This window comes from Pterocles gutturalis, unplaced genomic scaffold (genome assembly GCF_000699245.1).
Source record: "Pterocles gutturalis isolate BGI_N339 unplaced genomic scaffold, ASM69924v1 scaffold24887, whole genome shotgun sequence".
Classification (NCBI taxonomy): Eukaryota; Metazoa; Chordata; class Aves; order Pterocliformes; family Pteroclidae; genus Pterocles; species Pterocles gutturalis.
Window position 1 is genome coordinate 46863 of NW_010108700.1, and position 25620 is coordinate 72482.

A 25620-nucleotide genomic window follows, 5' to 3' on the forward strand; every position below is an offset into this window, starting at 1 on the left:
GCAACACTGGATTTTTCTTCTTTGGGGATTTTTTCCCACTTTTCTTTTTTTCCAAAACACGAGACATCAAACATTTCTTGGAAGTTGCCAAGTAACTTGACTTAAAGGCACAGTGACATCTGACCCTTCCCTATGACATCCCAGTAGCCAAGCAGGGCTACGTTGGCTCACCACCAGATAGAAACCCTCCAAGAAAAAAAAAACAACAACAACAAAAAAACCCACAGAACAGGAATTGTTGATTTAGTTTTGTCTCTGATTTTCTTTTGAATCAATTACCAGACCTGGAAATAGAGGTAATTCAAGTTTTGTCTGTTTTGGACAAAACCAAACTTTTATCCAGACAACTTAAGATCATGAGAAGACTCCAAGACTCTTTACACTCATTCAACAAGGTACCTATCTGCTTGTGAAGCTCTCCAGTCACCAAAAAAGGGGGGAAAAAAGTAAAATAAATATAAATGGTCAATGATCAGACAACTTACATTCTGAGCCACATGTCACTCGTCTATACCTTTCGACTGGCAGAAGAAAGATGTTTCAGTGATGTAATTTGAAAACAATCCTTATTCAGACAGCCTGACAGACCCCAGAGCTGACAAGATGCAGACTGAACTCTATGTCCAAGATGGCAGGAATCCGAGAAGGCATTTATCCACTGAACAGCTTGTGCCAAAGGGACAGAGCTCTCTTATCTTTTACAGTCCTCCATGTTGGTATTTGAGGAGGGGAGAGGGGAAAAGAAAGGGGGAGTTGGCAATTAAGCCCTGTCATTTAAGACAGGGAAGAGAGTTAATCTGCTCTTGGGTTTCTGAACTAAGCGTCTGTGTGTTTATAATTTGTAAACAGTTCATCTCTTAGAGGGTGTGTTACAATTCCCAGAAGCATGGTCTGTTATGTCTAACATGCAGCAGAACCCAGAAAGGCTATGTGTGCGACTATTTTGATACAGCGCAATGATAGGAAACAGAAACCTTGACCTTGTATACCACAACCCAACTAGCAGATTTCAACTTTAGAAGCTCTTGTATTAGGGAGGGGAAAAAAAAAATACACAGACTTCTTTTTAAAGTATAGTTGTCTGTTTAAATGTTGACATTGCCCAGAGATAATGTCATAAAATTATATTTTCCTTGTACTCCTTAGAGAGCATTGGCCACCCTCAGACTTGGAAAAGTCACTTAGAATAACCCAATATTCTTAACGATGCACATCAGAGCACAAGCATGGTCCGTCACTGGTGCAAAGGGGATATACCCAGGACAGGACTAAGACATTAAGGCAACGCTGCACAGCACTTGACATGGACACATGTGGTGGCTGACAGTTCTTCCTCCTGGTAATTCTGTGTCAGAATTCCACAGACCCATAAACACTAGCTTATCAATTAATACAAGCTATGAGTTATGATTGCTGTAACGTTGGGATACAAAGTGTTACCGTGATGAGAAAATCTGCTGGAGGTGTCTGCTGTGAGTAGCTTTAGCCAGTGCTACCAGCTCTGCATTTCAAAGAGTCACCGTGCATCCAGGAAATGGAGATGGAGGCTACACTGATTACAAAAAGGTAGGGCCAAATCATCAGCAGCTCAACAATCTCTCATGAATTTTCCCAAACCTGCGTACTTAGTTAAAATAAACCAAGAAAGAGAATGACAGTGAAGTTGCTTGGGCACAAATGAGAAGTTATTAGATCCATTTTTAAGTGACCTAGTTGTATTTATATAGGGTAAATTTAACCTAGAATATTTTGGCGTGGCAGCAATGAGTCTGCTGCACAGCATAGGAAACAGAGGATTAAATACCTATTTAATACGTTTTTACTTTTTTTTTCCCCACCTCAGCACTTGCAAATGAAAAAGAGGAATACTGAAGACAAAAGTAAATGGGATTGGTTCCAGCGAATAAGTTACACCTTTAGGTATCACACAAGTAAGATGTAGGGTCAACACGTACAGGTGTCTAGCTTTGGGTACCCACAAAATAGAACTTATCTACTTTTACAGATACACAGTATCCCTTTGAAAAAGATGCAACTTCCGTTTATCAACTTCTGATAAGGTCCAGATATTGGTCCACTTAGTTGACCAAGTTTACAATGCAAAGAGTGAATTATCAATGAGAACATTTAAATAATTATTGTGTGTTGCGAGAAACCTGTAATTCAACCTGACTGACTGAAGTTCACTTTATAACTTTGATGGATTTCTGATTGTTCTTTAAAATATAACCACCACACAAGAGCAGGTTAAATTTAAATAACTATTCCCATCAATTAATCTGCTGAGCTTCAATTCTGGTGTCTGTGCCTAGAGAAGAGTTAAGGTGCACTTGCTAACTGTGGTATTGATTTACTTCTCAATGATCAACAATTTCACTCTAACAGTCTTAAAACATGGAATATTCAAGAAGGGGCTTATTAACTTTGTATGCAATTTGAAAGTGTCACATCGCCTTGTGAACATTTTCTTCCTAACAGCTAATGTTCCTTTGCATGCTGTTGCTCGTTAAATAATTCCTCACCTTTTAGCTTTAAAATATTTATAGATTATCAGATCCTCCTTCACTTACTTATGTTTTTTCAAGCTGTATACATTAAGTTCTCTTAATCTTTCTTCATATGTCGTGCCTTTATCATTTGTCACTGTGGTTTGATAAACTTGAAAAATATTCCAATGAATTTTTCATAGTGAGAAGAATGAGTAAGTATGCTCCAATAAAATAAGAAACAGACCCTGCCAATTCCAATTCTTTCTATATTTCAGCCGATGAACTAAAGCAAGTTTTTTTCGAGGCTCTGAAAGAAACGTTGAGAAAATTCTTACCATTCCTCCACAAATCACACCAATTCTGGCCTACTGAAATGGAAATGCCAAATGACTGGGGGGAAGCCATTAGTACAGAATGTCATCCAACACTCGAAATGGAAGTGATGAGGGATTTTTCATACTCAGACATGACTTTGCACTTCGTCCACCCATACACATACCCATAAGTGCACGTACACAAACATGCGCCTGTTATGATCTCAAGCACAAACTGGGGATTGCTCAGCTTCAGTTAACGTTCAGAGGGCTCATGCAGGTACTGCCACTGTTGAACACCATACAAACCAATTGTTTCCTACTTTCAAATTTGCCCATCAGCAAACTGGTAACAATTGTTTTCCAAGTTAATACAGACAATAAATAAAGATCTCATGGAGACAAGATAGTGGGTTTGTGCTCTCCCACGTTCCTTCTGACTGTGCACAATTGTGAGATTTGCTTACCTTATCATCTTCATCCTCATCTTCATCCAATCCCAGAAGCTCCTGCAAAAGCAGATGTCCATATTACAGAACATTACACTTATTTTTCAGTAAAAGGCAGTGTTCAAAAAGCTTATGATACTCCCACAGCATTTCATTACACAGTTTTCTCCCACTTCTACTGCAAGTCATCAAAAAACCCACCACTTTCACCTTTCAGAAATAACATTTTGTATTCAAGGACTTCTTTTTTTTTTTTTTTTTGTGATATCCTGAACAAAGCATGCAACACCCTATACAAATTTTAAGCATTAGTGGCTCTGTCCAGTAGCTTGAAGGCAAGAGGCTTTCAAATTCATTGCCAACTTTTACTGTCTGTAAACAGCTTTGTTCTTAGTCTGACAAATGAACCAGCCGGTATGTCAAGGCTGAGGACTCTATACTCGACTTGTTCCATCCTCACTGCTACAATGCCAGCTCCCTCCCTTTAGGGCCATTACTGAAACATTAGACTCCAGAAAATACATTAGTATGAACATAATCTCATGAATCACAGTCAGATTTCTATGCAGCATTATTTCCTCTCTTTAACTTCTATGCTGACAGGTAGGGGAGAAAACAAAAGACTTGGCTAAGGCTTGAAATTAGGAGCACTTGGCTTTCAATTCAGGTATTTAATAAACTGAGCCTTTAACAGGGTCCTCCGAGTTTTTCTTGGTTATTTAATAGGTACATTTGAATCAGTGTACTACAAGTTTAAATACAGCAAACATGCAAAGAATGTGAAGAATCACAATAAAAGATGTTTTGGATTTGGGACATGGCGGGGGGCGGGGGGGATTGGGGTTTTTTTTCTGTTTTTGAGTTTTTGGTTGTTTTTTTTTTCTTTTCCAGAAAAGCAGTTGCATCTAGCATGCAGAACGTACCAAGAGCTCAGATACCCAGATTTACTCTGTGACTCTCTGGAAGACCCTGAGCAGCTGAATTCAGACTGATCGTGGTTTATTACATTTCTAAAGAAGCTCCCATCTGTAAACCATAAACTATTTTACCAATATTCATGAAGTTAGCCTCCTGGCAACTGACTCACATGTACAAGGTTAATACTGTTATCCCCATTTTATAGCACAGAAATCAGGGAGAATTGAGGTCCACTTTTGCAAAGACACTTGCATGCATTCCTCTGTGTACGTGAAACATGCATGCTGGCACACAAAAACAAAAGGTAGTGTACACGCAGTCAAGGTCTGAAGAAGCAAAAAATAAATAAATGAGTGTGTAAAAAGCATCAGTATTTTGAAGAAAACATTTTCTCATCTGCAGGACAGATATGACTAGAAGTAGCACCTGATTGTCTATTTTTGACCTACAGATGGTTAGAATCATAGGCACACATAAAAAAGAAATCAGGTAATATTAAAAGCACTTCGACTACTTGTTCCATATGATCTCAGTCCTGCCAAGCACTTAGGCAGATGTGTAACCTTGCTTATGCAAAACACACCCTTGAATTTCACGGCATTGCATGGCTCACAGGATGCGTGTGACAGGAAAAGGGACAACTTTCTGATGGACCTTTCTTCGGTATCACTACAATTAACTTGTATTTTCAGATATAGACTTTCTGTAGCATCCCCCTGAACGATGTACTGCTCCATTTTGCTGACTTACGTGAGACTCTCCTCGCTTGAACATGCAACAAACTTAACATAGGATAAGTGATGGGTGCTGGAAGATATTCTCTGTGTATATTTTCCTGGGTAAGTTATTACTATTTTATATCAACTTTTATGTTAAAAACAAAAGCACGTTTGCCTGGGATTTTCCCACATGGGAAATTCTCATTTTCTTGATGAAATAAAGTAGTCATTGAAGACACACTATATTTTTACATTTTTCTGGACTTGGCCAAAATTGGAGAAAAGCATTTCTTTTAGCATCTGACTTCAAGTCTATGCCCTGGTCTGGCTAACGCAACTTTCCCTATGTTCTAACAATCCTTCCACTTGGGAATAAGTGAAAACTGAACTAGAAGCAACTTTTCTTGTTAAAACTACTAAAACAGTTATTGACTTTTTAATTCTGGGATATTATTTCCTTGTATAAAATCCATGTGATTCCTTTAGGTAAAGGTATTCTTCACGGGTACAAATGTCAATCATCATCAAAAGTTAAAAAGGAGCTATAATTTGGCCTGTATTTCATCACTGTGCTTGTTACACATTTATAAACAGAATATTAAGGGCATCCATTAATTTACTCTCATTTCTAACTGTAATTACCATTGTTATGCAAGTAAAGACAGTGGTCAACATCAAACAGCATTTCATATCCCAACAGTAGCATTTTGCCACACATGTTCTAATTATTTTTGTATTTAAATGTCTTTTTTTCTCCCGGATCAAGTTAAAAAACTGGAGGCTAAATTTCTTGGGGGAAAAAAGCATTTGCTATTTAAAAGTGAAGGGCGGGGAGGAGGAATAAGGGCTTCTTAATGTCTCAGATCACAGGACAAGGTTTAAAAACAACCAACTCCTCTTTCAGCTTCTGTTAACTTTCCTCTTCCGTGAATCAGGAATCATCAGTGTGATGCACACAATGTAAAGTGGTGGGGGCATGGGTTCTGGGGACTTGTTGCTTTATAAGTCTTTCTTAATTCAACTTAGTTAAAAACATTCATAGTTATTTAGCAAGTGAAATCCCCCCTCCTACACACTCTCATCATCTTCTCCTACTACTCTGAATGGCTTATTGTTTGAATTGAATCCTGAAAATTGCGAGGATTGAGGATTCTTTTCAGTAAGTTTGAAATAAAAACATTCTTTAGCTACACAACTAGCTTAAGACCATTAAAAGGCACGACATTTTGCTCAAGGGCAAATTAAAGCTAAAGCTGCCAGAAATGTTACCACCACTTTACTCACCTGGGCATCTTGGGTGTTATTGACCTTCCCTGTTGTGACGAGAGAGAAGTTGTAAGCAAAGAGCACCAGAAGAGCCAGGGGCACCATGTACAGTTCAACACTCCAGACGGTGACCACAAATACCTGGGAGAAATAAAGCAGCAGAAGGGAATACAAACGTTTAAAGAGAAAGGTGTGTAAGAAGGCATTTGAATCATTATCCCTATGTACGTTCATCCTTGAATCTCTGTTAACCTCATTCATATTATTATTTTGGCATAGAAAACCTCCTAGCAAAGCGTGCTCTTTCTATTCTGTTGGAATCCATTAGGCTGCCATTTGTTAGCTTCTCCTCCCCTCTTTCTGATAAAGTACAAGGCCACAAACATAAGGTTAGTCCGGAGGCTTCATTCACTCCTTCCTGGGACCCCCTCAAGCCTGAAAGCCCTTTGTCCTTAGTGGTAGTACATAACAGACCCACTTACAGAGGTAAACCTGCTCCACTTCATCAAACCCTAATTGCCAGGGGGTCTTTCACAGGCTAGAGGAGAGTCTCTTCCTCTTGTGCAACAGGAGCCATCCAGCTCCCCCTCCACTCTGCAGGGGATGATCAGCAAATGCATCTGGGCTAGTGGAGGGCATCCCTGCCCATGGCAGGGGAGTTGGAACTAGACAATCTTTAAGGTCCCTTCCAACCCAAACAATTCTATGATTCTATGAACTTCACCATTAATCATCCTATATTCGTGGCACAGCAGCACAGAGAAAGGACCATCACCTTCCAGAAGGCAAGGCTCTAGGTTGCATATGACACATTATTTTGGAAAAAAATCCAGTAAGGCTAGTCTCCACTGCCATACCCTAGCCATTTTTCAGCACGGCGTATTCTGATTTCACTGTTTGCTTGGAGTCTCTCTGCCCAGAAATGGTTTGAGTTTGTGCTTTTGGAGTGGTGTCTGACAAAATCCACTAACAGCAAAACCAGAAGACAATTTTTGATGTTCTGTCCTGCAAACTGGATCAGCAAAACACATAGCTAACACGATGGGGATTTAAAAAGCATTTAGGATTTTTTAAAAAAAATATACCAGGGCAAACTGCAATCCTGTCTTACACATACCAGCAATACCTGAATGGACTCCAAACTCGGAGTGGTTGGCAACGCCAAGTTAATAAACTAAATACAGAACTGCCATAAAATGCATGTTGTGATCCCATTTCCTTTTCTACTCATACATAGTGTTTCCAGAACTGCCTAATGCTGGTAGTAACTTGAAGATATTTTAAACAATCTCCTTTAAAGACAAAGCACAAATACATTTATCTGATTTTCTTCTTCCCCCAAAAGGAACCTGGAATGATGAGAAACAAAAATCACATTTTTAGAAAAATATGGGTAGGTGAAAATGAGTCAGATCCAGTTAATATTTCGAACTACAACAAAGAGAAAACTCTATGGGTGATCAGAAAGTTAAAACTCTACCTCCCTTTGTCCTTGGCCCATAAGACACTACATAGAAAGGCAATGCTGGCACTTACAGAATGGGATATTTATGGCAACGTATTTATTATTATGGACCTGGAAGTCTAACCACACTGTACCAAAGCAGCACTTCCCACTGCATTCAGTGGGGTGAGAATTTACACCCCTACAAAATGGCAGCTGTTGTAACTTTTAAACAAAAAGACTTGTCCGACATCAGACAAACGGCCAGTTAATATCTACCAGGGGTCAAACACAAGCCAAGAAACAATAACTGTATCCATAACCCTGCCCAAACAGCAGTTGCATTTTATAGAGAGAACCTGATATGATGTCAGCTGTTGCTATGCAAGGAAATAGACCATCATCCTGTTCTTGGCATTTGTAGGCCACTAAAACAATCTTTAAGATATACTCATATATAAAACGGGCTGATATCCAGATAATATATCCCTGTACTATTGATTTGCAGCATAGGAACATAGAAGAGGATTTGGTTTTGAATTTTTTCTTCTTTTTCATCCTGCTTTTTAGAACACTAAAAAATTGTAAGTGATAACGATTCCAGCAGTCACATTTCATATGTAAGCAAGGCAACAGAAACACAGGAATCCCAGTCAAGAAGGCACGGTACTTGATCCATCTTACAGGAGCCTTGCATGGCTTTAGTTAATAAAGTCTTCAAAAACTGTGATATTCCAAGCTAAAGACTGTTTCATAAATGAAAAGGTCTAACCTGAACAAGTTCCTCTGAAGCTATTCCAGCTCCCTTGGATGAACCTCTACGTACTCTGTAGGACAAAGTGAAGGTGACACCAGCTGCTGTCCTACCTCAAATGCCACTCTAAAGAGCAAGGATCCGTTATTAGATATCTGTATAGAGGTGCGTATCTCAGGTATATATAGATAGATAAAAATAGAAACACACACATAAATCCACATCTGATCTTCATGTAAACTCCTTCATGGAAATTCATATTGCCAGGTATTAATTCAAAACAATTGTTTCAGCCTGTTGGAGAAGGTTACATTTACATCATCTCCCTGGAGTATTGGCAAACTGTCTTCTCTTAACACTGCAAAAAGACTCCACCAGCAGTTAGCCAGGCAAAGTCCTACAGAAGTCAATGAAGCTCTTGAGGAACCTCTCTTCATTCATTCAATTGCAGGACTTGAACCAATTTTAGTGCATCTGTCACCATCCTATATGAACATCACTCTGCTCAGTTGCAAGTACAATACAACCTTGCAATCACAGGTCATTCAGGCAAGATACAAAATCAAGACCTTGGTGATTTTAGATCCAACAGTACATTTTGTGTATTATTAAGTTTCAGACCTTAAATAAAACTTAAAACTTAATTACAAAAATCTCACTGTAGCCTCAACTGATAGCCGAGGCATCCTGTCGCTTCCTTTCTAATGTTGACTAGTTAATCAGTTGCTGAACTATAACTCAGGCAGTAAGGCTTTAATAGAGCTCCCACATCTCCTTCAGAAGAGTCGCTTTACTTCTGCCGCAGCAGTAGAAGGAACTTTCATTACTGTGACACAACACAGACACAAGACAAATTGATTTATCTATTCAGAAATTATTTAGCCTCGGAGGTATGGGAAACGATTGCTGCAAACATACAGTATGTAATAAAAGTTCAGAGGGTGTTAATAAAGCAAATAGAAATATTTCTGCATTCTAACAGCCTTTTGAGTGGTTCTGCAGCATCAGCTTTCAAAGCAGTTCCCAAACACTCCTAAGTCTTCTTTTATCAACTCTCATACAGCTCGCTGACACTGACTACAGCATCAGCAGGCTGTGATCTAGACACCCACCCCTCAAATTACAAGGTTCTCAATCATACATGCTTTTATTTTTTCCCCAGTGACACCTTATGCTTGGGACAAGCTCCCACATTATCCTCCCTAAATTATTTTCTTAGCAATACCTTTTGCCAAAACTCAAGAATGGTTCAGCTGCTGATGTATACAATGGTTACTGCAAGGAACAAGAATCATCTTGATTTCTTGTAATCCCTAGTCTGCCTTTTCACCTAATGTATAGGCTGGTAAGAGAAATCATTAACAGGTTCAGATCACTTGCTTAATATCACAGAAGCCAGGGACAGAAACCAAGCCCCTGTTTCAAATGATCCAGTTTTAACAAACCATACTTCTTTCAGTGTTTCACAGCACTGTTAGACCAAGTTCTGTCAAGACATAATCCATTACACTATCGATATCTTTTCCGCTGGCTTCATGAGAGAAGTTAAAAGGACAGTGGCCACCTTCTAAAATAAAAGTCAAAAGTGGAAACTAGCTTTCTGCATTACTTCTTTCAATGCAATGTGAGAGTATAAAAGCCAATTATAGAACTGAGCAGTTCAGTTCACAGCATTCTAAAACAATGATCAAAATAGAAACAGAAATGGGCTAGACATATCTAGAGGGGAAAAAAAAAAAGAGCTCTTGAAAATAATATTTAGACTAGAGTTCTACCTAGAAGAAGAACAGCAATATAACAGCCTTGGAGAAAGGACCACTTGATTTCAGCTGATTAATGTGTTGCTATTTCAAAGGGTCTAATAACTACAAGCTAAAGCTCTGGAGGTTTGGAAGCTGTTTCATCTGAAAATCATTGAAGAGGGGTCCAACTGTTCCTGTCAAGAAGCATGGAGTTTGAACAACCATGAGAGTGGCCCTTTTGACAGCAATACAAAAGATGAGAGAAGGCAGCCTCAACTGAAAGTAAAAACAAACCCTTCAAAACACGTTTCAAATCTGGTTTTTCTGCCCCTCTGGTTCCAATTTAGGATCTGACTATTAAGAACAGATTTTAGACGGGTGTCTACTAAAGTATGCCCATAAAACATTTGTCACCAGCAAAACCACAGTCATGGGATAGAACAGCTTTAAGGGGTTTAGAAACCTAGCATTAGATATCACTTTCTGTGTAATTTTTCTATGCAGTAATTATAATTTTTTAAACTTTTTTTTAACACAGGCTCTTTTTGACCTGGTAGGTCTTTGTGGAGAAGTAAAAGATGCTGTGTTGTCCGACAGAATAATTCTTGGAAAATAGCAATGATGGAAGAAGGAGGGATACATTCCATCAGATGGAAAAAATAAAAGTGAAAGGAGATTAAATGCATGCAAGGAACCTATGGTAAAAGGTTATTTTCTCAGCCAGTATAGGCTCCAATGCTAATGAAATGCCTCATCAGAGAAGCTGTGAAAAATATTATTTGAAACTCCAAGTTTCAAAACCACACACAATTTAACTGAACTCTAAACTACTAACAGCTTCATCAAAAGTTTCCTTGCAATTTATAAACATGGTCTCTGCAATTCATCAAGTCAGGAGAAAAACTTGAGCTGATACTACTGTAAATGTCCAAGTTGTGTTTTGAGCTAACCAAAACACTGATTTTAATTTGAGACACAAAAACATGCTCCCCTTTATTTACAGGTGAAAGGAGTCACATATTTTTAACTTATCTCTGGGTTATGTAGCCTCAAGTTGCCATGTACACACCAATGGACTCTCTAAAAGAGAATAAATTTCTGCAGCTAAATATTCGGGGACAAACTCTCCAGCATTTTTTTTTAAGTTTTCATTCCCTCTGCCCCAAACAAAATACAGGATATTAGCCAATAACATAAGGTACTGGCTCCCCAAAAGGGCATTCGAATCCCTTGGAGGCAATAAGCCTGTCGACAACAAATTATTTCTGACAGATACTTATTCCTGCCCTTAGAAAGGGAGAGGAAAAGAGTAGAGGAGAGAGTGAACACACTCACGTAGAGCAGGACATTCATGCACGTGTGTATGCGTATCTGTACATACAGAGATATCTCTCCCCAGTATGGGCAATATGGATGCATGAAAACTGATGCTGAGCCCACACTAACAGAAATCAGGGTACATGGCATGGGCTCAGCCTAATGTGAGTGCAGCAACGATGTTTGTGCTCTTTTGCTGGCTTGTGCATTGGACTAGTGAAAATATTCAAAAAAAAAGTCCATAACAATTACAGAAATTAGTCCAATATAGCCCCACCTCAGGGCATGGCAAATAGAAGTTGAGATAGTTACATGGTATGAATTTCTCACTAAAGTCCATCTCCCAAAGATTTTTTTTTCTTTTTTAAGAACAGATCCTCTTCCAAAAATGCATTCCATAACTGGTCTTTACTAATACTCTCCTTCCCGCATCCGTATGACGCTGTGTCACCATGCCATGCCCAGTTGAGAGCGCTCCCATGCCGCTTCATGGACACCAAGCTGGAGCTCAAGATGGGGTCGGTTATGAGCAGAGATGCTCCCTCCTTGCCACGCAATAATGAAGAGCATGGCAGGAAGAGAAACTTTACTTAAATAAAGCAGCACTGTGAAAAGAAACTTATTCACTTTAGATTCAGTTTGCTTCATGTTTCCCCAGAAAAAAAAACACACAGCATCCCAAGAACAGTATGAAACATGGGCTGTATTCAACAGTGATGACCAAAATAACCCAAAGGAATAGGTCTTTAAATACTTATGCCACACTACAAATTACCTCTGTACTATTGCACATCAGCATGTAAGTTACTAATTTTTAAGGGTGTATCACAGGCAAAAAGCATAGCTCTTGCACACAAGCTCTCTGCTGCGATGGCAAACACAACTGTCCAAAACCAAAGACAGACACACCAAAAAAAAACTCCACCTAAATGCCCCAAAGCCAAGTATTACACACATTACTGCACAGAATTGAGAAGCAGGAATACAGGATGTGTTTGTACAATCTGCTACCATGTAGATCTACATGACTTTTTTTTTTTTTCAGAAGATGCTTTGGGTAATAGCAACAGTGTGGCCATGCTTGCCCACCTCAGGCTAAATGACACAGCTGCAAAGCCATGCCCTGCTGCCACCCCCGCGTGTCCCATCCCTGCCTGTCCCAGCTCCAACTGGCTGAAAAAGAGGCTGAGGATGAGATTAAAGCAGGGAAAAACCCGAGACACCCAACTTGTGCTTGACAATTTACATTACGTGTGAGGATGCAACAAGGAAAAGAAGGGACAGAATAAAGCTTTCAAAGCAAGGAGGCAGGAGGATAGAAACTACTCATCAGGGCCACAATTTTAACACCAGTTTGAACATTCAAAAAGAAAATAAAAAACCTAATATCCCCCACTTCCAACGAAATAAGACACAAAGCAACCAAGAAAACAAAAAAAACCTAAAGAACATACGAAAAATCTCATAGTGTTTAAGTCAATATGTGTTAGGGGCTTTTTTATCACTGTCTGGTTTAGACTCTTCAGGGGGATCTCATTTTCTTTGCGGCTGCTAGGAAGTGGAAACTCATTTGTGTTTTAAATGGAAGCTGTGATTCATGTGCAATCACAGGACTCTAAGAAATGGTGCTTTAAGAAAAAGCATGTTATTCTGCAAAAGTCGCAGCAAATTCAGAAGAGTTGACAATATTACAATCTGTTCTCCAGCATCCTCTTGGGACAATGCTGTCGGTAACTTCATCAGGGAAGGTTGGGATGCTACACTTGAGACTGCAAACACAAAACATCCACACTCTGATCCTGAATTACTTTTGTCATTAACATGTTCAACGGATTTTTTTCTTTATTCATAACAATACCTGGAATCAGAAAGAGACAAACAGCAGCAAAATAAAATCAAACTAATTAAAAAAATTAGGGTTTTCCTTTATTTTGATTATTCTGGTTACATTAATGAGATCAGCCAGCCTAGGAAATGAAAAACAAGATCCTTAGAGATCCTTCTTTAATGAGGGGTGAGGGAAGAGCTGCTTGGTTCAAGTTTCTTTCACTGAACTTATCACCTGTTAAGTTTATATATAAGTTAAGATTTATATATTGCATTCCAGATATTTGAAGATTATCTGTCAAACTGGCCGGTGTAGATGATAATTTTCAACAGAAAAGGTTGTGTGCCTGGGGATGTCTTGTCTTTTAAAAAAATGTACATTTAACCCCCAAAGCCTGACAGCCCACCACAAGTCTAATGGGATGCCTCTACCCAGTTTTCTTGTGACTGCTACTTCCTCTTTATCCCTAAACCCAAAAAGAGGTTAACCAAAACAAAACCAACCACAACAACACAAGTTTGGGGTTCTACATTTATGTAGGTACAACAGTTTCAGAGTCAAAGACTTCAAATCCTTTTAGGCTGCAGACACTGAATAAAGAGCTGTTTGCTAGAATTCTGACTGGTCTGATTTTTTCCTTCATGGTTTTATCTAATATATATTTTATATTTCCTGTGACAAGTAAAATACAGTTAAGACCCCCAAGTAATAAAGCTTAAAATAAAAAAAAAAAAATCACAACAGTTTTGTGTCTTTTGGGGTAATCTGCTGAGAATGGGTCAGAGGAATAAATCTGCATGTTATTTCTCAAGGGGTAACTATCACAGGCAAAGGGGGAAGATCCTAAAACAAAGTGGGGGTGGCATACAAAAAAAAAATCTGCTGTTTTATATTGTAGCTAAATTAAATAGTAATTTTTATCTCTAATGTTTTGGTTTGTTTATCAGCAGGGTCACAGTTTCAGAATTACTCTCATACAGAAAGTTACAATCTATTTCCAGGGAAGACAGGCATTATGCAAGTTAAAAGCCTGATCTTATAGTAAATAATTCTTCCAAAAAGTGTCACAAAAAAATTATCTGTGCTATTTAAAAGGAGGCAAAAATGTAGGTTAATTTTATTTATTCTGGACAAGGTGAACACCTTAAAAGGGTCATGAAAAAATTTATCATTAGCTGAGCTGATAAATGTCCACTTACTTTGGAGACATATTTGTTAACACTGTGAGAAACATTAGCAGCGAGGGTCAGATGGTGACGTAATTGTGCAGCGGGTGGAAAGAGTATTTGGTGGAAGCATTCTTCAGCTTTGGGCTCTCCACATAGGGCTACAATTGGTAGCAAATGGGAGGCATAAACGATATGTTTAAACTACTTTAATGACTTCCTCCTTCATGTTCATAGTGTATATTAAAGCTGAATGAGTAAAGGAAAAAGGGCTCTCTAATAAAGCAAGTATGTTTAATTAGACTTAATTCAGCGTTCAATGGCAAGAGGATCACACATGAGGTGACTTCCCTGGCAATCTCCAGCTACAACACGACGGAAAAAAAAAAAAATCAGGTTGCAGTAAACCTACGTAAATGAGAAATAGATGCTTGTACAGCTATGCTGCAAAACGGTCTGGCACCCTCTTTTCCACAAACTCCAGTCCTAAAGAAATCTTTCCAAACTGAAACAGAGCAGAAGGAGCAAAACAATTAAATTAAAAAAAAAAAATCCCAGTAAACCCAGATCACAAACCCAGAAATCTAAGAACACCTACAAAGCACACATAAAGCAGTAAGATTATATCCTTTCAGGCAAAGAATTTCGGATTATTCCCTTTCTCTAAGCTGTACATGGGAATCCCCACCACAGCCCTGTGCTGGAGCCCTGAAGGTCTCTTCATCTACCGGAGACCCATTTCCCACAGCCAAGAGGAAAACAAAAATCATAATTTAACCCCAGCCCTCCACACCTGACACACACACTGGACATGGAGAACACAGAGTGATGACAACACGCTTAAACAATTTCAGCACATTCATAAGCTGCAGTGTGACAAAATTACAGAACAAATGCATGAAGATGACTGGGAGACTCACTGTAATTATACCCTAAAGATGTTAACTATTGTAAGCCAGCAACAACAGCAGCAAGACAAAAAAAAAACCCCTAAGCATTGACAGCACGACTATGTAATAGAGATTTTCCACTAGCAGACCCTTAGCATCTTGCTTTCCAAAATACAGAACAATCAAAAAAAAAAAAAAGTTGCAAGACTCTTGTGATTTCAGGCAGCTGTTCAGGTAAAACGAAAGCCAGAAGATTGTTTATTTTAATAAAGCGATTATATGTGCAGCTCCAAATTAGGAATGGCAGGAGACTAGGGGATGCCTAAACCATCACCACCTGTTTGCCCTGAAAATCAATTAAAGTCACACTATCACAGCAATCCCTTCTTAGCTAATAAAACTTATACAGCTTCAACGTGTGACTTGAGGTGCTTTGTGGAAATGTGCCTGAAATCTAAATCCTTAGTCTCACGTTACTTCGATACTAAACACGACTCTGAACTAACCACTGTAAAACCTGCCTTTTTGGGGTTGGGAAGGTGTTAAAGGAAAAAGAAATCCCGAACTGCTGGTGTGATGCAGTGGATTGAACCAATGTTCAGTAAATTTGAACAATCCAGCCAAGAATATTATATAGAGTTTAAAGTAGGAAAAAACTCAAGTCCTTTATGACACATGCCTGTTCAACGTATTCTGTGCTGCAGAACAGATCCAACTTCACAAGTTGAAAGCAAGGGCAGTAGAGACATCCCAAGTGTTTTAGTAATTAAACGAATATGCATAATGAACCATATGCCCAAAGGGCCTGTTCTTCATGTGGGCCAGATTTTTGTTTGAATTTTTAATTTTTATATACAGATGAAACATTTCACGTAATATAGCAACAGTGCAAAGGAACACGCTATGCAGGAAGGGAAAAAAAAATACCCATGTGAGAACGATCAGAATACACTTGATGAATTCTGCTCCTCAATTTCCGATTCAGAGCCAAGAGGGCTTTTTTTTTAAAAAAAAAAAAAAGAAAAAAAAAAAGAAAAAATCCTTTACTCCTTTGAACAGCTGTATTAGTCATCTGCTCAGAGCCTAGAAAAGAGGCATTAAATATATGTATATTTATATAGGTCATATTTATACATTTATATGTGTGAAATGGATTATATACACCAACACATTTAGATGCTGCAAGACTAGCAAAAACACAGACACTATCTCAAATTAAAAAGCCTCTGATCCACTAGAAAAAAATAACTACAGGATGGCTCTCTGTTCATCAGGACCTGGCCTGTTGTGTGAGCTGCAGTGAAACAGGACACGCTCACATCTGTCTGTGAAACAGGAATGGACATTTTTTAAAAAGATGGGTCAAATTCCACTCTTGTTACAATAACGTTACCCTACTGTCAATGTCAGGACACCATGGCCTTGCAGCAGAAATATTAAAACTTCTAAATTTTGAGGGTTGAGCTGTCCTTCTCCTTTCTCAGTAGCATTCACCTTTTTTCCTTCCTTGCTCTTAAAGTACTTTTCCAAGCAAAAGCAGCATCCTTTGCAAAGACAAGGCATTACAATAGGTTAGGCTTCAACCAGCAACAAAACTATTTGGTTCTTCAAACTGATTTTCAAACAGCTAGACTGCACAGTCATTATCTGGTTAAGTGGTTCTGCTCCATTGGACAAATTTCTGTTTTGCTTCATAAAACCAGTGACAAAGGTCAGGTACTTGTCTGTGTGGACATGCTGGTTAAGGAGCAGAAAAACTTTCCTGCATGAGCTTTACCAGATTTCCAAGTTGTGTTGTTTTTTGGTTATTTTGGGGGGTTTTTTTGGTTTGGTTTGTTTTTTTTTTTTTTGGTACATATTTAGTCTCTATGAACCAGGAAAAGTCAAATCCTTATCAGACTTAGAGAGGGAAAAGAAAATTTGGGGGGAAATAGCAAAGAGTGCCTCACAGTAGCTCAGACTTAGCCCTGCGCTTGGGTAAATAAGCAGACAATAACGTGATCCACTTCGGAACCAAAACACAGCAAGTTAAACTTGTCATGGGACTTCAGGAGTTTCCACCACCAACTGTAAATGACATGGCACATGAGAGAGAACCAGTCCCCAAGCCTTAAAGTATTTAAAAGCTGAAATAACGAAGTTGTGGATAATGGTTCTCAGTCCTGATTCAGGGTTCATGCTTTTGACGCTGCCTGGTTTACATGATCTAGTGGTCTCCGTGGAAAGACAGATAAACTTCAACGGCTGTCAGAAGACAAAAATTGACAAGGAGCATCACCTTTCCTGACTGTTTAAATCCTTTAAGGAAGTGTTGGAGCAATTAGAAAGGGAGTCTAATCTTTGCAGAGTGCATTAACACTCTCCAACCTCCCAGACAATAGATCAGACCTCAGACACATAATGCTTCCCTAAGGCTTTTTAACCAGAGCATTTGGTCTCATAGTCACTCTGTATGTGTTACTATAGGTATCAGTGTCTAAGACAGTATTCATTGGGCACTAAAGGATACTATCTCTGCTAGTATTCATACAGCTTGTAAAACAGAAAGCAGGAAAGCTATTGCAATGCATGCTGTTCTAGAAGTACTACAGCCCAGAAAAAAAAAAAAAAAAAAAAAAAAAGAAAAAAGGAGAAAAAAAAAAAGATTAAAACAATCCAGAGTAGTTCTGCAAAATGTCTTCATTTTTATTAATCTCATATTTCCTTTCTACTGCCACTGTTTATTTCCCAGCTTTGGAATATAAATCTATATTTTTAAAAAAAGCACAGATTAGGTTTTTATTCATAGAAACAGTTCTCTGATAATAATTTCAGAACATTCATTTCTTAACCCCTGTGGAGGTACTTGAGGGAAAGGGAATTCGGAAGACAGGTCTAGTTTATTAAGGAAATTGAAATATATCACTGCAAATAATTTTCCCAAATGTGTACATGGAAGTATCTGGGGAAGTTTCCTTAACTGCTAGAACAAGTCATCATCTAATTCCTGATAGGCATGTTTGGTAAAAAAAAAAGTTAATATCACTGTATCAATTATGCATTTCTCATTTAATATCCTAAACAGTTTTAAGAAAATTTGCTTAGTGCATTTTTTTAAATGGAATTAGACTTCCTTGCCATCATGTTTTGACATAAGCCACGTCTGAACAGCTCTTATACGGACAATGCGTAATGGGGTTTTAAGGACAGCTAACTGGATTCCCACCCACTGCTAAAGAACGGGGGCTGCAGGCTCACTAAGCAGTGGGGTTCCCCCCCCATGCAATGTATTTGGGTTACAGTGCTAGCTAACAACACTTTACATGAATCTATTAATAATTTGTATTAGGTGCAGGATTTTGTTTTACTTTTCTAGCCCTAAAAAAAAAAAAAAGTGACTTTTGTGAAGCACCTGCACCACAAACAGTTTTTGCTGCTGTTTAAATGGGCATCTCAAATTTGTCAAGCCAACTGCATCCCAAATGACAAAAAGGTCACATATACCTAGTATATTTAAAAACAAGCAAGCCTTCAAAGTCAAAGTGTAATGCAGTTATTTCTAATCTGAACAAACAGTGGAATACATCTAATGAAAGTTGACAATTGGCTTTGATACAGAGCTGTGCAGCTCCTCTGTTCCATTAAAAGATGAAAGCTGCAGGGAATTACAGAAGACACTTCTCCCAAAAAGCGAGTAGAAAGTTCTGAACCTGAGCTAGTAGTGTAAATTAAAGGCTGTTTTAGTGGAGACTTTTGCTCACATATGACACCCATCTTTCAGTAAACATGCTGACTTTACATGGGTAATGTTAAGGCTAAAATAAATCAGCATATTAGACTAGTAAAAAACACTACATGTTTTACATGTTTATTAATACTTCTCAAAACCACAGCACAACAAAACACCCGAAACCAAGCTCAGCTTGACTGCAATGGGGATGTCACAGTTAAGATTAACAGATTTAATTTTTATGAAGTGGTAGTGGAAGTGATCAAAACTCCACTGATGTTACCAGTACCAGTGGAATCCTTTAGTGTGGTAGTAGTCAAATTTATTAATAATTAATAGTACAGATTTTTTAGAATCAGATTTCTGGGATTTTTCAGTTATCCCATTGCTCCATCTTTATTTCTCCATGAATGCTAAAAAAAAGGAAGGGACATATTCTGACTTGGGGTATTTTTATTATTATTGCTATCCTTAAACAACCCAACATCTATGTGGTTGTTTAAGATTAACCTCTAAGTCAAGGCAGATCTTAGTTGCTAGCGAAGAAAAGTAAAAGAACATGAGAACATGCTTTTAAAAAAACATATATTTGCTCTGTAGCTTCTATACTAATCCCCTTTTATTTTAGCTCTTGTAAAGGATCCACTCTTTCTTATTAAAAAAAAAAAAAAGCAAAAAGAAAAAGCCCCAAAACAAGTAAAATGCTTTAAAAGAAACCCTCAAGGTGCATCTGTCTCCATCACAAAACCAAAATGTTGCATTACCTTCAAACAGGAAATTTCTTCCAGTTGTCAAGATTTCTGCAACTAGCGTTAGATTAGCACTGAGAGAACGGGTGAATTAAATTAAAAAAATACAATAGTTCGAGCAAGAGAAAGAAAACCTGCCAGAAAAATCTGACAAAAGCCTGAGTGCCAGAGCTGGCTCATTCCTGAGGGTCCATCGCCACCTGCAGGCTTCTCCTCCTCTGCAGAAAACCTGCTGCTGCTTCTATTCATACAAGATTTGCCCCAAAAAGGAGGATGGAGATTTTTAACTGATGTTAAACAACAGAAGTTTGCTGAAGTTAGTGGAGTTACAGGGATTTAAACCACCTACAGATGTGTCTCTGCTTATTCCCTCATTTTAGAAGAATAAAAACTGCCGATATATTTCAGGGGGAGTGCGCTGTTCTGAGATTACATCTGTGTTAAAAATAAAGGATTTGCCTTTCTAAAAATTTAAAAAAAAAAAAAACAAAACCAAACAAACCCCACAAAATACTGCTACGGTTTCTCCATCAATGAGGAGGGAGATAGTTTTACAGGAAGATTTTAGATGTTGACTATTAACTGCTTTAAAATATTTACTTTGACCTGGCACTTCTTAGAAATGTGAATAATGAGACAAAACCAAGCAGATCCTGATTGAAAGAAAATCAATACACTTTGGGTTCTGGGAGGGAAAAAAAAAAATCACATATTAAGAAAGTGAAGGAATTTTTATTTTTTAATGACAATTTCACTTCCTAGTACATACCTTTTTCATAATAAATACTATGGGTTTACTACCTTTTTTTTTTTTCGTTTGGGCTGAACTCTATACCTTTTTCCATACAGTTCGCATAGTGCAAATCCATGCCAGACTTTGGGAATTGTACACATAAGCTTCTCAAATTCTGGTATTTCCAGAAGTGGTAAGTTTCTCTCTCACACTCTGTTTAATGAGTCTCACACAGATGAAGCATTCATTAAACTTAGAATACTAATTTCATCTGCTTATGCAATTTCTGATCTATGAATAAAGTGAACTTTCAGGAAAGACAACAGGCAAACTGGGAAAAATAAAAGTGACTGGATCCTGATATGGAATATTGTCTCTTCTGGATAAGCTGCCAAATGGTTATAAAATAAATTCCTCTTGTTTCTCAATGTACCAATTAATTGATAGGAATTACAAATTCCTGCTTTCTCACAAATTCAGAAGCTCAAGATATTTAATTTGAAGCTCCTCTAAAGAATCTAAAAATGCAAAAAGAAAGACATGAAAAGAGAAAAGCCAGCTTTCAGGTAGCATCCATTTCAGTCTTTCCCACAATTTTTGTAGCAAGTTCCTAATGTTTGTAAGGTAACAGTAAGAAGCACAAGCTCAATTCACCTTCGGCATATACAAGTTTTTCAGTTCCACCGAGAGTAAAGGAACCAGTGCTGGCTCTGTGGATGGTGAATTGGACTTTTTATAAAACAGTTAAATAATAGTCAAAGACAAAACCCCCCACAATTAAATGCTAATCTGTGATTAGTCTCAGGGCTGGGAGAACTGAGCGTATCTGCTAACGAGTGGTTAGAAACAGGAGTTCAGCAATATTAAATATACAAATAAAACCAGCAACAGGCAAGAGGACTATTCTACCCTGCCAGACGGAGCAAAATAAACACAAGATACGCGAAAATAAATAGAAAATGTACAAAACAGCATAAGCACAACAATAATCCTTTAGAGAACTTCAGAACTTCAAAAGACACAAGACATTCTATATTGGGGGGGGGGGCAAACAGCTAAAGTACAAAACAATATAGCAAGCTCCAGCCAGACCACAAAGAGGGTTCGCTCTTCATAAACATCAGATCAGGCAGCTAAAATTATTACCGAAGCTCTCTTGTAACTGTCACCTGTGGTGGGTATAATTACAGGCTACTGCTGCAAGCACGCCCACGTCATATGGCAATAAAAGGACCTACAGCTTGCCAAGACCAGGCAGACAATAGAGAACACACACCACCTGACGAGAGCCCAAAAAGATCAGCCAGAGAGACTAATAAAAATGACAGCTTCGAAACAAACGACAAAGCTTCAATCACCAAAAAAAAAAAAAAAAAAAAAAAATAAAAAATTAGCCAGAAACACAAGCACCGAGCAGAGTTCTCCAACAGGTCACAACTCGAGCAGAAAGCCGGTCAAAACTGTTGGCGGATGCTTTTAGTTCAAGTTTTAGCTCTAAAGAGCCCTTTCTCATTAGGGTTGTTTTATTTTTTTTTTTTATTAGATAAAACGCTTGCACATTTGGGCTGGGCTTTGTGGGCTGTTATTAGATAGCCAAACAGATGAAAATGATTTCTAATCCAGGTCTGGAGACAGACAGACAGCTAGATATGTGTATCTTAATACAGGCACCTTCTAGGGCTACATCTATGTACTATAACAAAGCTGAATTTCTTTCTCATTGCTTTAATTCTTTACCGGATGCCTGCATACACATTCCACTGTACAGAGGCTCATCCTCCAGCAGAACTGGGCTTTTTCCTGAATATTTGGACAATTAAGTTTAATGCATATAATCAATACATTAAAAGGCTTTATCATCAAGTAAAAACATTGTAATGCAATTAAAGAGTGAGAGGCAGGGATGGGGGTCTGTCTCATTACCAGGGCTGAGGGAATCATTCCTATGTGATGCACGCAAGTTTTGAGCACACGGCACAGAAAGCACTCCTATTGCTCAAAAATATGAGCACAGCACAGACTTAATTTAAGAGGAAGCTCCCCAATCCCAAAAGCAAGGGACTCACTATACAGGATAAGTGACTTGTTACGGAGGCCCGTAGGAAATGAGGATTAATCCTCAGATGCAAAATATGGTTTTATTTTTATTTTGGAAAAAAACACTGGTAACAAGCAAATCGCCAAAACCCCTGAGCCGGAAACATATGACCATTTATCCTTTTTTTAAAGTTAAAAGGATATTTGTCCTGGTCCCTGCTCAGCTCCATCTCACCCTGGCTCCAAAGCTTCAAACTTTGCTTTTTAAATCTTGTTTATCGCGTTGTCAAGCTTCTAAGTGGTTATTTCCCTATTAACTTTGTCCTTGTTTGTTCTTGCATTTTTGAAAGAGCTGGAAATAACATGTGTTTACTTTGCTGTGTGTCTCTCAGCATCATCAATATCACTGTTGCTATTCCAGGAATTTTAACTGCTGCAGCAAAGCAAAGCCTGGGAGCTCAAGCTTAAATCTCACTCCCTCTCAATCCACAGAAGAATAATACTGGAAATGTAAAAATTGCTGGGAAAAGGGTAAAACCACCTCCTTTAATTGTCTAGAGAAGCCTGTTTCTCATCCAAGCAGTCACTTGCACGTGTCAAGTAGCGTGCTCCTAACGGCTTTGCACGCACAAACGGTGAATTTTCACCGGCACCACCATGAGCAGAGCGGAGGAAACAGGATGTAAAAGTTTTCTCCATCATTAGGAAAACGCTTTTACTGGAATATAATACTTCAAAATAAAGATATACCTCTGATCCAGCCTTTTCACTGGCGTTCAAGACAATCACTTTCAAGATGTGCCTTTGCCAGGGATTTACACAGGGAAAGAAGGGAGGAAATACTAGGGGCTCTGAAGAATCACTTACTAGGTCAAACTCCTGAAACCCTGCCTTTCACTGCTCCTCCAGCACTAGCTCTAGCCTTAAATATGAACTAATAAGTTCCCATTTAAGTCGGAACGGCAATGGTCCCTTTGTCTACTGCTTCTTTAAAACTGTAGCAAAACACAAGCTGCAAATGGGCTGAGAAAAGCCCTCAGCAAAAGCTCTACAGTAAAGCGGAAGTAAAGACCATCTCTTTTGCATTACTTTTTTTTTTCTTCTTTTTTTTTAAGCTTTTTCTTTTTCCAAGTTCCCTATTCAGTGTTTGAAGAATACTCATTCTTCTCTCTTTAGGATTACATCTATTCATTTTATTTAGCTTTTTAATGTGGAGACATTTTAATCTACCATTACTTTAATGCTGTTCCCAAACAGTTTGGGAACAATGATTTATATTTCATTTTCAGCTATGAGAATGAAAAAAAATAAAGGGAGAAAAAAGACTATACCCTTCTCATCAGTTACACATGTAGTCATGGCGGGATGGTTTGTGCTTTGCATCAGAGAACTGCTTGTTCAGAATTAGTGGACAACTCACGGGGAAAATAAGAAAGATTTTAGGGAAGCTCATGGGAGAGCACATCTTCCTTCCCCATCCTATAGACAAGTGACTTATTACCATCCAATGACAAATCATAAGCAAAGTTCCAGTGAAAATTACCTTGGCCAAAGGTCCAAGAGATGCTTGGTGACTCGGTCTCTCTATCCTAAGCTGCTTGGATTTCACGGCTGTTACTGATCTCCCTTCTCCTGTTCCCTGTTAAACTTTTGTCCCAAGAATCTCCCTTTATTGATCTAACACTCCCAACAAGGAAAAAAATTTTCATTTTGTGCCGCAAAACAATACATGAGTTAAATTGTATGTTTTACCCATATATTGTCACCACCTCCAGGATTGAATTATGCTTAGTACAAACAGGACTGGAACATTTTGTGTTTTGCTTGAGCAAGTCTAACCATAGCATGGCAGGAAACACTTGTCCACATGCAGAATAAAAGACTTACCCCAAGTAAACTCCAGAAGGCTTAGATTTTGAACTAACAAACACCTTTCCTGAGGGAAAAGAATATTTCCCTCTGACTGATGTACAATTAGCAATTTTAGAGGACACTGTCAACAAGCTAATGGCCTTTTGCCTGTAGGTCGTCAGTAGAAATATAGCCCAGTTCAGAGATTACAAATTGTAACGAGATAGTTGGTGTCTCCTCTATGAGATGAGTTTAACTGGGCTCAGACCCAGCTCCTACATCGCAAACTTAAGTGGCAGTGTGTTAAACGGCACACTCAGCTCAGAAATTCAAGGGCTGCAGAGTCTAAACTCTCTCTCTGCTGCTATACCAGATCAGGCTGAAGCAAACTGGCACAGACACATATGTGCAGCCTCACCCAGCTTGTCCTGTGACTCCTCAGGCTTCAGTTCTCATAGCCCAAGAAGTCACCACAAGAAACAGGGCATCCTCCATCTCTCTCTGGATTTAAAAAGCTTTGGAGATCTTAATGAAGAGGGTGCCAAAAACTCACCGCAGCAGCAAGGAGGTCAAAAGCTTAAGTTTGGGTTTCCTGCTGCATCCACAGCCCTCAGAAGCTCTGCTGGGCATCCACAACCTCCAGGGTTTCCCTACTCTCGCATCAGCTGGCTTTTTGGGATGCCCAAACTGCTCCAAAATGATCCCACGCCTGTCGTTTTCCCAGCTGCCCACCATTCAATAGCTGCAGTCAGTTTGACCAGAAATTCCACATTCCCAATGCATGACGCTGCATCACCACATATTCCTTCCTTACCTTCTGGTACTAACCAGTTATAAAATAATTATCAGACACATCGCAGTGTCACTGAAAAATACATAAATACTGCCTGTGCGTACTGCATTCCTCGCCTGGCTGGCCCAGGCTGCCAGCTAAGGCTGAGCCTGAAAAATAGCTCCCACCTGTACCCACCCTGGCAGCAGCCTTGATTAGCAAGAAACCTAAACCTGATATAGTGGGACATGCTGCCAGTAAAAATGAAGTATGCTGGCATGGGTGAGTGTGCAGGGACCCTGAAACACATCAGCAGCGAGTGCTGCCAGTCACACCGGAGGTGCTATGGTGGCTGAGTTCCCACCGTTTGCCTGATCCTGTCAATGTCTCTTGCAAATATCATGCAAACTTGAAAAAATACATGATAGCAAAAATTCCAAGTCAATATATCCTTTTAAGTTGCACCAGATTAT

General features: G+C 38.7%; 1 protein-coding gene across 1 annotated transcript in view; it reads right to left on the reverse strand.

Moving 5' to 3' along the window:
• Positions 1–25620, reverse strand: part of MCTP2 (multiple C2 domains, transmembrane 2) — an 83661-nt gene that overhangs the window by 14532 nt on the left and 43509 nt on the right. Inside the window, exons 15-16 of the mRNA XM_010072735.1 lie at positions 6174–6296; positions 3271–3312 (exon numbers count right to left, since the gene is read on the reverse strand). Of these exons, the coding sequence (XP_010071037.1) occupies positions 3271–3312; positions 6174–6296 (165 nt within the window). The remainder of the gene's footprint in view (positions 1–3270; positions 3313–6173; positions 6297–25620) is intronic.